This window comes from Helianthus annuus, chromosome 11, assembly GCF_002127325.2.
Source record: "Helianthus annuus cultivar XRQ/B chromosome 11, HanXRQr2.0-SUNRISE, whole genome shotgun sequence".
Classification (NCBI taxonomy): domain Eukaryota; kingdom Viridiplantae; phylum Streptophyta; class Magnoliopsida; order Asterales; family Asteraceae; genus Helianthus; species Helianthus annuus.
The window spans coordinates 24,484,896-24,501,588 of record NC_035443.2 but is presented as its reverse complement, the minus strand read 5'-3'; the positions used below and the strand labels follow the sequence as shown (position 1 = coordinate 24,501,588).

The 16,693-nt window shown below is 38.6% G+C and overlaps 1 protein-coding gene across 1 annotated transcript; it reads left to right on the top strand.

The window, feature by feature from the left end:
• The first annotated feature begins 7,661 nt into the window (after window positions 1-7,661).
• LOC110887792 lies at window positions 7,662-12,908 on the top strand. The gene is made up of 4 exons (XM_022135361.1): window positions 7,662-8,011; window positions 8,104-8,596; window positions 9,884-10,012; window positions 12,807-12,908. Exons 1-4 carry the CDS (start codon window positions 7,662-7,664, stop codon window positions 12,906-12,908), a joined length of 1,074 nt encoding a protein of 357 aa, XP_021991053.1.
• The last annotated feature ends 3,785 nt before the right edge of the window (window positions 12,909-16,693 follow it).

Below are 16,693 nucleotides of genomic sequence, written 5' to 3'. Positions count from 1 at the left end.
TGATTTCAATTAAAACAAGATGTGTATGTGGACAATAATATTCATATATGGCCAGTGTATTAATATATAAACATGTGCCTACCACTTTACCTGGACAAGTTCTGACACTACCTTAACTTTTCAAACAGTTTGATCATCATTCACATTCATTGGCAATCATAACAATCATCTCCACAACCATGATAATCATGCAGGTCTGAACACATGGTCTGAACACACACATGGTCTCAACAACTCGTTTTTGTCACCTAATCTAATAATAATAAATCAAAACATGGTCTGAACACACACTAGCATACAAGTAAATCATCATAACAGTTGATTAAATCCAATAGAAAGTTTAATACGACATTCAGCATAACCCTAATATCAGAATTCTATATCATGCACATCACATAACAAGATTATTAAAGCAACTTAAACACGAGAATCTACTAACCAATAAACTCGATCTGATGTATGATGTTTCGAAGGGGTTTTTTTTTTCTTTTATATATATATATCAATCAGTAATAACTTTCCAATTAAAAATTTGATAATAAACAATTCAAGGGTTGACATAATGTATTGCGTCTAATCCCTTACTGGATCATGGTTTCACAAATCAAACAGTACATTAGTTATCATAAATCAGTAAATCATTAGGACCCTAATTACTATAATTCATTAGTACAACTCCTATCATTATTCCCAGCTAAATCAGATCAAGCATCACCATAGTTACAAGGAATATTCATCTTCGTGCCATCCTAGTTTCGTTTACATATCATCCGAGTAACAATGCGAGTTGGTTCATTCAAAATAATCTAACATGTACATTATCCTAGACATCGAGTACATCATGTTCAGGTTCTAATTTCATGAAAATCACTACCATCCTACAATATTAATTCATCCTTTAACATCCTGAATGATTTCTGGTTCACAATCATATTGCCATAACACAATTAATCACTGAACAATTCTTGTTTATCACCCATACAATTCGTGTAACACATGCCAATGATTGGTCATATTAAATTCAGTTTACCACCAAAACCCTAAATCATGTTCGGCCCTATTCTTGTAAATACCATTTAACATGTAAACACCCAACCACTACACAAGAAACAATCATATCAAAGGTGCAATCATACTAACCAAATTATGAGGTGTTGAGGGAGATGTTAGAGCCGAGAAGGGAGCTTCAATCACAAGGGAAAAACTGACGTTGCTGATTAGAGAGACCTAGGGTTTGCAAATAATGAGAAAAAGAATTGCACGCATATCCACATGCATACCCGTACATAAAAGGGGCTGGGTTAGGCTCGGTTTGGGTTCGGAAGGGATGTGGGCCGAGACTTAAGAGAACCACATGTTAAGGAGTGCGCGACTCGCCTAAAGTGTGCGACCAACTTGTCCTTTATGTTAACAAACTTACAATCCTTCAATCGTAACAATTTAAGACACTTAATCACGTTTAACAAGTTTTAGCATAACATACGTCCACTTATAACATTCACAGCCATTCACTTTTAATGAAACCTAGCAATCATTCAGAGAACGTATACATAAGTTATTTCAGAACACAGAGCGTAACACGGGATTTGTACAAGGAAAGGCTCTAGAAATTACGAGTTGTCACATTAATCCCCCAACTATCACAAAAGTAGTAGTCCTGCTCCCAATAAATTGGGAACCATTATCACATACAATTTCGGAAGGAATGCCAAATCTAGTTATAATATTTGTCTTAATAAAGGATATAACTTCCTTCTCTCTGACTTGGGCAAAAGCTTCAGCCTCTATCCACTTGGAGAAGTAGTCAGTCATAGCAAGCATGAATACTTTTCCACCAGGTGCCTTAGGGAGCTTGCCAACTATATCCATCCCCCATCTCATAAATGGCCAAGAGGATGGTATAGGATGTAGAAATTCAGCCGGCTGATGAAGGATATTGCTGTGTCTTTGACAAGGATCACACTTCTTAGCATACTCCACAGCATCCCTTTTCATAGTTGGCCAGTAGTATCCTGTCCTTAAGATCCTTGAGAACAATGCATCAGCTTCTGTATTTTCCTCCCTTGGTACCTGTGTCAAACTGAAGGAAACAAAGGAGAGTGCCAATTCTTTGACTATCTCTAAATATTTGGTTAGTTTTTCACCTTTAACAGCATAGGATCCATTAAAGTGATTAGTGATTAACAATGAATCCACGTATACCTCAAGATACCTGATCCCCATATGCTTAGCAATTTGCAAACCAGCGATTAAGGCTTCATATTCAGCCTCATTATTAGTGGCTTGGAACTCACAAGTTATGGAATGGGGTATTATGTCCCCCTGTGGCGATTTTAGTAGTATACCAAGCCCCGTGCCTTTAACATTTGAGGATCCGTCAGTATGTAGTATCCAAGGATCCTTGGTTTCATCCAGCTGCTGGACTTCCAATTCGGCTTCCTTTTGTAAATCACTACTGAAATCAGCCACAAAGTCTGCTAATGCTTGGGATTTGATGGCTGTTCTAGGCTCATATCTTATATCATGGGCACTAAGCTTTACTGCCCACTTAGCCATTCTTCCGGACATCTCTGGTTTCCTGAGGACATTCTTAATTGGAAAATTAGTTCTAACAACAATAACATGGGTTTCAAAATAATGTCTTAGTTTAGTAGATGCCATAATCAGTGCAAGAATAAGTTTTTCAAGGTGTGAATACCTGGATTCAGCATCAAGTAAACTCTTACTTACATGATAGACAGGATATTGTGTACCTTCATGATCCTTAACAAGGACTGCACTTACTGCTTTTGAGGATACCGCAAGGTATAAGGATAACACATCTCCTTTTTCTGGTTTCATCAATGCTGGGGCTGAGGACATGTATTCTTTTAGGGCTTGTAAAGCATTCTCATGCTTTTCAGTCCATTCGAATTTCTTGTTCTTTCTTAGGATATCGTAGAATTCTTTACACTTTTCTGAGGATTTGGATATGAATCTGTTTAGAGCTGCTATCCTGCCTGTTAGCCTTTGCACATCCTTAGCGTTGGCAGGGGATTTGATATTTACCAATGCTTTGATTTGTTCCGGGCTTGCTTCAATGCCCCTCTGGGTTACCATATATCCTAAGAATTTACCTGCTTTAACACCAAAGTGACATTTTGAAGGATTAAGCTTCATGTTATAATTATCAAGGATATCAAATGCTTCCTCCAAGTCCCTTAGGTGATCCTCAGCTTTTTTGGATTTCACCACCATATCGTCTATGTACACTTCCATAGTTTGTCCAATTTGATCTTTGAACATCATATTCACCAGCCTTTGATATGTTGCACCTGTATTTCTTAATCCAAAAGGCATAGCAATATAACAATATAAACCGGTTGGGGTCATAAAGGCCGTATCCTCTTGGTCAGATGGTTCCATCTGAATTTGTTGGAATCCAGATGATGCATCCATAAAGGTTAACAGTTCATGACCCGCCGTTGCATCCACCATGGAGTCAATGTGGGGTAATGGGAAAGGATCCTTGGGACATGCCTTATTCAAATCAGTGAAATCGACACATACCCTCCACTTTCCATTTTTCTTTTGAACAACAACCACATTGGCCAGCCATTTTGGATACTTCACTTCTCTGATCATACCTACTCGTAGTAATCTTTCTACCTCTTCCTGGATAATGGCATTTCTTTCTGGTGCAAACTTCCTCCTTTTTTGATGGATTGGTTTAACTGACCTGTCAATGCCAAGTTTATGAGTGATAATATCCTTAGATATACCTGTCATATCCTCATGTTTCCATGCAAAGGTAGATTTTCTTCTTTTGAGGAAGGATACTATGTCTTCTTTCATTTTATCAAGGATCCCTGATCCGATGTAGATTTTAGATTCAGGATCATCAGGATCCAAGAGGATTTCGTCCACATCCTGCTCTCTTGCCTCCAAGACACCCCTTGGAGGATACTTTAATTGCTATTGCTCCCTTGATTTCGAGGCTGGTTTCATTGATGAGGTGTAACAATCCTTAGCCTCCTGTTGATCACTATCGATCTTGATTATTCCCCATGGGCTAGGGAGCTTCACACACTGATGGTAGGTGGATGGGACTGCCTTCATATCGTGTATCCAGGGCCTGCCAAGGATAACATTACAACAAGACAAACAGTCAATAACACAAAATTTTTGATAATTATGTAATCCTTCCACATAAATTGGGAGTTTGATGTCCCCCAGGGTTTTCTTAGTTTCGCCACTAAATCCTATAAGCACGGAGGATCTTGGTGTGATATCTGATTCATGGATACCCATTTTCTTCAGAACATCAAGCTGGATAATGTTTACTGAGCTTCCTCCGTCAATAAGGATCCTGCGGACAAAGTGGTTAGAAATAAAGAGAGTAATAACTAAACTATCATGATGAGGATCCTGGATGTCAACTCGATCATCCTCATCAAAGGTTATCACTTTTCCTTCTGAGACACTTGATGTTCGTATAAGTCTTTCTCCGTTATCCATTTTAGATTCCTTTGCATGCCTTTTAGCTGCTGAGAAGGATGTACCACAGATGTCTGATCCTCCAGAAATAAAGTTGATCACTTGTGCATCTGCCGGAGGAGCTGGAGCTCTTTCAGGGATCCTTTCAGGATCCTGAGTCCTTTGCTTTTTTCTTCCCAACAATTCTTTCAAATGCCCCTTGCTCAGCAGATATCCAATTTCCTTTCGTAATGCGATGCATTCCTCTGTCAAATGCCCAAAATCCTCATGGTATGCACACCACTTTGATTTATCTTTAGCTGCGGCTGGTTTGTCATTTTTTCTGGGCCATCTGGCCTTTTCTCCTAGATTCTGCATTGCAAGGATTAGTTCATGGTTATCAACGGAAAAACAGTATTCAGAAATCGGAGGATAATCTTCATCATCCTCTTCTTGGTCAACAGCATGCACATTCTGGTTGTCAGTTCTGTTATAGGATTTGAATTTGTTGCTTTTGAAAGAGGATCCTTGCTTTTCTTGTTTTGAGGATCCTACTTGTCTCTCCCGGATCCTCTTGTCATCCTCTAGCCGGATGAACCTGAGTGCCCGAGTTCTTACTTCGTCTAGGTTCCTGCATGGTGTCATAACAAGATCATCATAGAACAATGAATCCTTAAGCAATCCCATCTTGAAGGCTTCAACAGTTGTGGCCACATCCAAGTTAGGAATATCCAAGGATTCTTTACTAAATTTGGTTATATAATCCCTTAATGATTCATTATGACCCTGAGTTATCCTGTATAAATCGCTAGTCAATCGTTCAAATTTTCTACTACAAGAAAATTGATTATTGAATAAGTTAACTAAATTAGCAAACGAAGTAATAGAGTAAGGGGGAAGACTTAGCAGCCATTTAAGAGCTGATCCAGTAAGAGTGGATCCAAATCCCTTGCACAGACATGCTTCCTTTAACCTTTCTGGAATTGGATTGATCTCCATCCTCTCCCTGTATTGTGCTATGTGTTCCTCAGGATCCGTCGTACCATCATACAGCTTCATAGTAGGGATATGGAATCTTTTGGGTATCTCAGCATCACAAATTGGTGGTGCAAAACGAGATACCTTATGGCTTCCATCTGCAATTTCCGGGATAGGTTTGACTACCCCTGGAACACTTGATATCATATCCTTCAGTTTCTGCAGTTCTCTGGCCATAGCATGTTGATACCTGTATCCTGCATGAATCCATGGTTAGTGGTATGAGAATTATTAAAAGTGTTACCTCCCATCGGGTTTAAGTTAGGAACATTGGATGTGAATCCATATTGCTGGGATTCTGGGATGATGGAGGGACCAGTGGAAGCAATGGTCTGCATCGGAATAAAATCTCCTTGATGGACATCTGGACTTCCTGTTTGCAAATTCTTCAAGGATCCTGGTATCTGAAGGGATCCCTGAACATGGGATGATCCTGGAACGAAGGAGGATCCTTGAACCTGGGATGGTCCTGGAACGAAGGAGGATCCTTGAACCTGGGATGATCCTGGAACGAAGGAGGATCCTTGAACCTGGGATGATCCTGGAACGAAGGAGGATCCTGAGTTCATGAAGGATCCCATATGCTGAGTATAGGATCCTGCCGGTTGGAAATATGATCCTGATGCCTGAGTCACTACTGCTGGGCCGAAATGCACTCCTCTGATGGCTGAGAAGTAATCATCGGAGTATCAAAATTCAAAGATTTGGGCATTAGTGGGGAATGATCCTCTGCCGTTTTCTTTTGCCTTTTGAGATCTCCGATTTCCTTGAGGATCCTGTCATTAGTTTCATCCTGCTGCTGCATACGATCCCTCATCTGCAAAATCAAAGTAAATATATCACTAGTACTGGGAGCAGAAGAAGTTAGAGCAGAAGATGAAGGTTTAGAGAAGATAGGAGTTGCTCTCTTCTCAGCATTTTTCTGAGATCCAGCTGGTGGTGGAGGCAAAGGTGGAATGCCATTAGATGAATTGACTGCAGACATCGCTGTGGAAGTATTCTTCAATGATGAAGCCATGCAACACTTCCGGAATGATCACCAACAGAAAAATTTCCTTATGAATGAAGCACCAATTGCCCCACGGTGGGCGCCAAACTGTTTTGGTCAAAAATCACACAAGGATAATGCAACCAAACTCTTTGTAAACGGGGAATGATGCTTGGTATGATGAACAAAGATAAGGATCACTATAATGAAAATTGCACAAGCGACACAAGGATTTATACGAGGAAAAAGCCCTTGATCAATGAATGATCTCCGGCATAAAAAACCTCGGGTGATGGAAACTACCGATCACCAAACTTCAATATAACAAACAATGTTTACAACTTCGGATAGTAACGAGCTAGGTACAAGGATCACTATAGTATCGTATGCTAAAGCGTGTGAGAAATGTGTTGTGTCTTCCAAATGCTGAAGAGTGCAATTTATACAAGTGTGTGTGGTTGTATTTTAGGCAAATCACCTAACTACTAGCTCGTTACCCTTTTAGGAATAGAAGTAAATTTAGCCTAACTAAATGCCCGTAATTTGTGCTAAGTTTCCATATTCTTCATAACGTCCATTTTTGGTTATGCATGTGCGAAATCAGCGTGGCAGATTCCTTGATAACGTTGCTAAGACCAGATCCAACTCGTTATTCCTGCAAAACAACATTAAATTCAAAGAGAACAATCGTTAGTGTGAGGATCCTTAGGATGATCCATGATCCTGATCCTGAAGCTCTTCTGAGGATCACTATCTGCCAAAGAAACAAGGATCACTTGTTAGGATATCATGTAAGGATCACAGGTCATTAAAATCCTGCCCTAACAGTACTGATATTGCATTACATTACATGAGAAGAATAAAACTGCTGCTGCATCTGCTGTGAACCCAACAGTACTTGTCATGATCAGCAGTGCTTGACTCAAGGCAGCAGATTGAACAGCAGGGCTTTTAGTCTTCATCAGTCCTTGAATAGAACAGCAGTTGTAGGTCAGCAGATGTTGATAAAAGCAGTACTTTGGAGTATATCAGATGTTGGAGCCACAGTCAAGGGGAAAGCTTATAGTAAACTGCTGCTTATTGTGAGTCCACTGTTGTGATCCGGTTTTGGCTTTCATTATCTGTTCCTCTGGTAGGGTTCAATCCCAACAAACTCGTTGATGGTGATAGATCGCCGGCCATGGGTTACATCTGTGAAGCCATGGATAGGGCTAAAGAGAATATTAAAAACAATTTTCAGGGGAGAGAGGAGTTTTATGAAGCCGCTTTCGATATTATTGATCATAGATGGCAATGTCAACTTCATCGGCCGTTTCATGCCGCGGGACATTTCCTAAATCCTTCCATCTTTTATGATGATGCAAACCGTATTACGAAGGATGAAGAAGTCATGTCGGGTTTGTATGCTTGCATCACTAGATTGTCTCCAATTGAACATGTTGAGGACTTAATCAACGACCAACTTACTCAATATCAAAATGCGGATGGGATTTTTGGTGTTCCCTCGACAATTAGGCTAAGAAAGAAAAAGTCCCCCGGTAAATAGAAACAAATATTTTTTCAAATTTTAATTATATATTTATATTTATTATATACTTATTTCTTATTTTTTATTATCTTAGCGGCGTGGTGGCAATCATATGGATCGTCGACCCTCAATTGCAAGACTTTGTTATTCGTGTTCTTAGCCTCACTTGTAGTGCTACGGGTTGTGAACGAAATTGGGGTGTTTTCCAGCACCTTCATACAAAGAAGAGGAATAGATTGACACAAGAAAGATTGAATGACATGGTGTATGTAAAATTCAATCGAGCTATGGAACGTCGGCATAAAAAAGAGGGAACCGCGGACCCAATTCTCTTAGAAGACATTGATGGAAGCAACGAGTGGCTAATGGGAACAATGGAAGATGAAGAACATGATGATGATTTGGTGTTTGAGGGAGAGGATTTGACATGGAGTGAAGCTGGAAGAGCCTCTGGGGTGCATGAACGTGTTCACATGACTAGATCATCAATTAGAGGAAAAGGGGATAGTAGTGCAAGCACATCAAGAGGAAATGACAGGGGTAAAAATACTTTATATGATGAAGAGGAGATTGAAGAAGATATTGGAGTGAGTGATGTTGAGGGGGATGATTTTCTTGTTGATTATGATGATTATTGATGAGAGACAATATTAGAAGACTATGTCATGTGTATGTTTTTAAGTGTTTTAAGTGTGTTTGGATTTTGAACTATGCTTTTGAAGTGTGTTTGGATTTTGAACTATAATTTTGAAGTGTTTAAGTGTGTTTTGACTTTAAGTGTACGTTTTGATTATGTTTTTTAATCGTTTAAGTGTGTTATATAGTTATGTTTTTGTTTTTATGATTGATTAACGAGTATAATATGTATATTGATATGTATAATATTTTTTTATTATTTTAGAGCTTCGCATACGTGAAGCTCTCACCTCACGCCTCACGTTTCGCGCTTCGTCGCTTCGCTTCAAAACGCTTCGGATCACCTCGCGCTTTTTTAAACCAAGGGTACTGCAGGGGTGTGACAACTGTCAAAATTCCAGGTATCCGTACAACTATTAAACCATGATTAGTGCTTAATGACTGTGCTGAATTACAATTAATGACTTGAATTGTTTTCTGATTATTGCCATATACATACATGTGCATCACATATTGCTTAATGTCATATTATTATTGCATGAGAACTATATTGATTCAAATGATGCACGAAACACAGTTAGCACAGTTATCAGATAAATCAGAAATATGCTGACGAAGTTCAGTACATAGACAGACAGTGTATTGAGACACAGAATGAGCCAGAAACTAAGTATTACACTAGTATAGTGTGTAGGAAAGTAAGGATCACAAAACTGCCTTTCTAGAGATAGTTTAAGTGCCGGAAAGTGCCTAAAACTCACATAAAGTGTTGAATTCAGCAAAAATCAGCAATTTTCAGCATTTAAACACTCCTGTATTATGCAGAAATATGGTTAAATGGTCCTGAATACTTTCCTAAGTGTTGGAAATCAAAAGTGTCACAAAAGGTAACATAAAGCACACTAAACTACATAGTTTAGCACCTTAACGAACCGGTAACCAACCGAACAACCGGACACTTCCCGAAACACCAAATTTTCACTAGAAGCACTGTTTTAACATTACCAATCTAGTTATGGTCCCCGAACACCATAACACTACATAAATATCTAGTAACCAAAGTATCTAACTAAATACTTAGATTTTAACCTAAGTAATAGTTACAACCTAAGCCTACTCCCCCCCCCCCTGACGGGTGGTCCATTGGACAACCCTATATGATGTTAAAAGACAAGTTTATCCCTCATTTAACTGTTTAATTATCTTGAATTAGATAACTACGGTTGCTTATGTTTCAGGTGCGGTTCGGTAGCTTAAAGTGGATAAAAAGCAGCTTTGGATGGTTTGAAGATGAACGGGATGTGTGTGGAAGGAACAAAGAAACAAAACATATAACTCAGGGGTCCACCGTAATTTACGGTGGCATCGTAATTTACGGTGGCCCTGATTGATGAATTGTTCTACCGTAAACCAGTAGAGAATGGCCGTAACATCCTGAAGGTCACCGTAACTTACGGTGGCACCGTAAGTTATGGTGGAAGCTGCGAGGAAACCGTAATTGCCTCATTTAATCAGTTTTTATGATGTCTTTTCACCTATTCTCATCATTGGACGATTGGGGAACTCTCTAGGGGCGATTTTGGTTGTCTTGCTTGGTTGTAAACATTTTCAAAACAATTTGTTGGTGTTTTCGATTCGTATGAACATTGAACTTGTTGCTATGATGATTCACCAAGCTATGTGTGGCTAAACTTATGGTGATCATCCTGAATTGAAGGTTTGTCTATGACTTTTGTGTTTGATTCGTATTTCTAGAATAATAGACTTACAATGTTTGTTTGTTTATTATGGTGTGTAAATGTTTGTTTGTAAATTGTTGATTGATGTTATAATCATATTCTAAACCGTACGTTCTTGGTGTCGTTGACAATCGAGATATCACGGGAGGGATTAGGGTTGGATATTAATCAATTGGTTATCGGGTAACAACCTCGCATTTTCATAATCCGAGTACTTAGTTCCCTTTTATCACAGCAAACAATTATACATGAGTCATGTCTATGTGATTCTTTCTAGTGAATTTAAACACAATTGTCAAAAGCAAACTGGAAATTTAGGATGGTCGCTTGTTCCTAATCTGTTTACAAACTTAATCTTTGATTTGCAATTTAAGTAGTTAATATTAGTTCTTAAAACCAAAACAATCAACTCTTGAATTTTAATTTCTGCATTTTAGTTTAATTGTAGTTAAATCGCAAAGCTAAAACATAAACACATTTTCCACATACTCCCTGAGTTCGATACCCACTTACCGCTAGCTAATTAGTTGTTATTGGGATTAAATTTGCGTGTACCACGACAAGCACGTCACCCCCCACCTATGTAATCGGCCCAACATGGCCCCCACGTTGAGATTTCTTTCAATATAATAATAGATCATGTTTCTCTATAATGAGCATAAGAACCAAGAGTTAAAGTTGTAAAATGGTTATAAGTATAACCTAAAGTGTTCATGAGCCTCATTCTTACACACACTAAAACACACACACCTTCTCTTCCTCCCTCTTGTGCTCTCGGCCGAACTCACCACCACCATCATCACTATCATCCAATCATCCTACATACAATACAAGCATATACAAAGGTGTTAGAGGTTACACAAAGGAGCTAGGAGCTTTCGGAAGTTCAAGGACCTTCTTTATTTGCTTTTATCCATCTCTTATCTTCTCTTGTACATCCCTAGCCTTGAGCTAGTGGTAAGAACATCATACACTCCATTTTTCATCTTATATTAGTGATTAAAAGAAGATTCATGATGATAATCTTGAAGAACACTAAGAAACTTGAACTTGAAACATGAACATAAGCTTGAATACATAAGAAATCTTAATGTTTATGTGTTGTAATACTTGTTGATTGTTGATTGCTTGTGAAAATGATGTTGATCATCATATGATCTTGCTAGATCATGATTTAAAACATAATCTAGCAAGATGAGAGGATGAACATGGTAGAAGTTAATGGATCATCCTCATGAGAAGCATGAACTTGAAAGGATATGTGGTTTTCTTTAAAAATAATGATCAAAGTAAGTTGTAATACTTGTAGATCTAAAATTTCATGGATGGTTTTTCAAAGGAACCAAGTTAAAAACACAAGCTTTACTTGATCTTGGTTCTTACATAAATAAACCTTATTTTTGGTAGTTAATAAAGTGTAGAAACACTTATGTAACAAGAAAGATCCATGAAGAAACATTTTTAGAAAACATGAATATAAGTTGTGAAGATCCATTTTCTTTAAAAATGAAGTTTTTAAAGAATCAATCACACTTTAAAGGGTAACAAGGCTTACTAAGAACACTAGTAAGTTACTACAAATTTTTGTGAAATTTCAAGTTCATGAAGTAGTAGATTATGCTTGTTTTTGGCAAAATTGGTAAGTAAAGATTGTTTGTTGTTGATTGTTGATTGATTATGTTGATTTTACAAAAGAAAAAGATATGCCTTCAACGTATGGAAACCTCCATTTTTGGGAAAACTATGGCAAAATTTTTCTAAAAATTAAACACTTTGAAAAATATTTCCAAATAAATATTTACAAGTGTATTTTAAACCATAAATTTTTACATAAACTTTGCCATAATTTTTGTAACAAAAATTATAAATATTGGAGGTTGGTTTTTATAAATAAAAGTGACTAAATATGTATTTAGGAAATATATATTTAGAAGTCACCATTTGTGTGATTGTTTGTATACTTTGTGTATTAGTTATATTATTTTAGGACTTGAAATAATATAACTCATCAAAATACCGAAAGTTACAATCCAAAATATTACCAAAATTCCAAGAATATGAATATACAAGTTATATACAAAATATTGGTGAAACCGAACTAAGGAATATAACTTACAAAATACTCCGGAAATAATATTCATGTGTATATTTTGGCAAATAATATTTTGGACACCAAAGGAGCAAAAATATGATTTTTACAATTATTACAAATTTATATGATTGTTAGGGCATGGATTTTGTGCTAAGGATCATCTATCCTGAGACTAGGCATGGATCGCGGATCCTTAATGGCTGACGCAGAGAGTCTGAGGATCCAGAGTCTGAGGATCACGAGTCTGAGGATCACGAGTCTGAGGATCTAGGATCCTTAACAGAACTTATGTTTTGTTACAATTGTCACGTTTTTAATGTGTAAATGCAGATAATGGACGTAGTGGGCTACTTCTTTGCTGGAATCTCGTGGAATATGCTTCTTAGGCACGTGCTCAATGAAGAGATAACCGTTAGTGGTGGTCATGGGTGACTTCCACCTTTTTCGGGAAGTTAGTTAGTTGACTTTTCTTATCATTTTAAGGGGAAAACGAGCTCAATGAAGGCATAAGTCGTGCACACCACACAAACAACACACAACATCGAATTCTCTGCAAACACTTAGCAAAAAACACACACTTACACTAGCAATTCAATGCATTGAGCTTGTTTTCTTCCGAAGTTGTACAAGGATCACTATTGTTTTTGCAATACATTTGATGATCGGTAGTTTCCATCACCCGAGGTTTTTTATGCCGGAGATCTTCTAAAGATCAAGGGCTTTTTCCTCGTATAAATCTCGGTGTTCATCGTTGATTTCACATACTTGTCGTTCATACAATTAACCAAGCATCATACCTCACAAAATCAGATTTGGTTGCATTATCCTTGTGTGATTTTTGACCAAAACAGTTTGGCGCCCACCGTGGGGCAATTGGTGCTTCAATTCTGAGAAATTTTATTCATTTCATTCATTTCGGTTCATTACCTTCAACCACATGGCTTCTCAGGGAAAACTACTCCAAGTTCTATGTCGGCGGTCACTTTTTCACAGGGCATTCCGCCTTTGCATCATCTCCCCCTTGCATTCCAGAAGAATGCTGAGAATTCTCCGAAGAAGACAACCCCCGTTTTCACAAAACCAACTGTTGTTTCTTCCTCTACACTTACTAACAGTAATTTTTATGCTTTGATTGTGCAGATGGAGGATCACATGCAGCAGCAGGTCAAAACTAATGGCAGGATCCTTCGCGAAATTGATAAAATCAGCAGAGGATCACTCCCCTTTGATGTCGAGGTCGCTGAATTTCGACACTCCGGTCATAACTTCCCAGCACTTTGCAGCTCCAGATGTCCAATACCAGGGTGCATCAATAGGAATGCGTTCTGGATCATCGGTAATGTCTCAGGCTCGAGGATCCTCTTTCCAGCCTTCAGGATCCTCATTTCAGCATCAGGGATTCTTCACCAGTTTAGGAGGATGCGTGGGGACGCAGCCAATTCAGGGATCCTCCTCTCAGGTTCAAGGGTCCTCTCAGGTTCAAGGATCCTCTCAGGTTCAAGGATCCTCTCAGATTCAAGGATCCTCTCAGGTTCAGGGATCCTCCTCCTAGGTTCAAGGATCCTCTCAGGTTCAGGGATCCTCCTCCCAGGTTCAGGGATCCTCCTCCCAGGTTCAAGGATCCTCTCAGGTTCAAGGTTCCTCCTTCCAGGTTCAAGGATCTTCATCTCAGGTTTCCGGATCCATGGATTATCCTCCAAGACCTACATTCACAGCACTTCAAGGATCCAACATCTCCCAGGATCAAGGATACTTAAGGAGTGTGCAACCCGGAAGTTCAGATGTTTATCTAGGAGACTTCATACCAATGCAGACCATTGCTTCCTCTGGTCCCTCGGTTATGCCAGAATCCCGCCAACATGGATTCACATCTAGAATTCCAAACTTGAATCATTCAGGAGGTAACACTTTGAATAATTTTTGCAATGCTAACCATGGCTTTGTGCAGGATACAGGTATCAACCAAGCTATGGCTAAGGAATTGCAGAAACTTAGGGATATAATATCCAACGTTCCAGGAGTGGTTAAGCCCATTCCTGAAATTCCTGATGAAAGCCACAAGATATCTCGTTTTGCACCACCTATTTATGATGTAGAGATACCGAAGAGGTTTCAGACACCAAATCTGGTTGCTTGTGCAAGGGCTTTGGATCCACACTTACCGGATCAGCGTTAAAATGGCTGCTAAGTCTTCCTCCTTACTCTATTACTTCATTTGCTAATCTAGTTAATTTGTTTAATAGCCAATTCTCATGCAGTAGGAGATTTGAACGATTAACTAGTGATTTATATAGGGTAACTCAAGGTCATAATGAATCACTTAGAGATTACATAATTAAATTCAGTAAAGAATCCTTAGAAATCCCTAACTTAGATATTGCTACAGCTCTATAAGCCTTTAAAATGGGTTTGCTTAGGGATTCAATGTTCTATGATGATCTTGTCATGACCCCTTGCAGGAACTTAGATGAGGAAAGAAACAGGGCCCTTAGGTTCATCCTTTTAGAGGATGACAAAAGGATCCACGAGAGATTGTCAGGATCCTCAAAGCAAGACAAATAAGGATCCTATCTCAAGGATAACTTATCCAAGCAATACTCCAAGCATGATAACCAGAGTGTGCATGCTGTGGAACAAGAGGAAGATGATCAGGATTATCCTCCTATTTCTGAATATTGTTTTTCTGCTGATAATAATGAACTAATCCTTTCTATGCAGAGTTTAGGTGACAAGGTTAGGTGGCCAAGGAAGAATGACAAACCGCCTGCCACCAAAGACGAATCGAAATGGTGTGCTTACCATGGGGATTCTGGTCATCTCACAGATGAGTGCATAGCATTAAGGAAGGAGATAGGTTATCTTTTGAGCAAAGGATACTTGAAGGAATTGCTCGGAAGGAAAAAGTCAAGGATCAAGTATCCTGAGAAAGTTCCTGAAAAAGCTCCTCCTCCACCAGCCGATGCTCAAATCATCCATTTCATCTCCGGAGATTCTCAGCAGCTAAGAGACGTGCAAAGGAAAAAAAGATGGAGAATGGGGGCAGACCTGTTCGGACCTCCATCCTTACCCAGCAGAAAGTGATATCATATGATGAGGATAATTGTGCGGACATTCAGGATCCTCATCACGACGGTGTAGTTATTACATTATTTATATCTAACCATTTTGTTCACAGGATTCTCATTGATGGGAGAAGCTCAGTGAACATAATCCAGTTGGATGTTCTCAAAATAATGAACATCCTTATATCTGATATTGTCCCAAGATCATCTATCCTTGTGGGATTCACTGTAGAGACAAAGATTACATTGGGGGACATTAAACTTCCTATTTACATAGAGGTAGTGAATTATGTTAAAAAAATTCTATGTTATTGATTGCTTATCTTGCTGTAATGTTATCTTTGGCAGGCGATGGATACATGAAGGCAATCCCCCTCAACATATCATCAATGTGTCAAGGTCCCAACTCTATGAGATATGGTGAAGATAGAAGGTGATCAGCAGAAGGCAAAGAACTGTTACACTTCTTCAATGAAGCCAGCCTCCAAGGAGCAAGACATCATGGAGGCAAGAGAGCAAGACGTCAAGGATATTATGTTTAACCCAGAGGATCCTGAATCCAAAATTTTTATAGGATCCGGGATCCTAGACAGTATTGAACAGGATTTGGTATCCTTCCTCAAGAGGAGAAAAACTACCTTTGCTTGGAAACATGAAGATATGACAGGTATATCTAAGAATGTTATTACTCACAAGCTTGGTATTGACAGGTCTTTCAAGCCAATACACCAAAAAAGGAGAAAGTTTGCACTTGAAAGGAATGTCATTATCCAAGAAGAGATAGACAAATTGCTCAAGGCAAGTTTGAGTGGACTGATAAGCATGAAGCTGCACTCAAGGTTCTTGAGGATTATCTATCCTCAGCACCAGCCCTGATGAAACCAGAAAATGGAGAATCGTTATCCTTATACTTAGTTATTTCAGCTAAAGCATTAAGTGTGATCCTAGTTAAGGATCATGAAGGCTCTCAACATCCGGTATACTATGTAAGTAAAATTCTACTTGATGCTGAGGCCAGGTATTCTCATTTAGAGAAATTAATTCTTGATTTAATTATGGCTTCTGCTAAACATAGACATTATTTAGAAACTCACACCATTATTATGAAAACTAACCTTTCTATCAAGAATGTTCTCAGGAAACTTCAAATGTCAG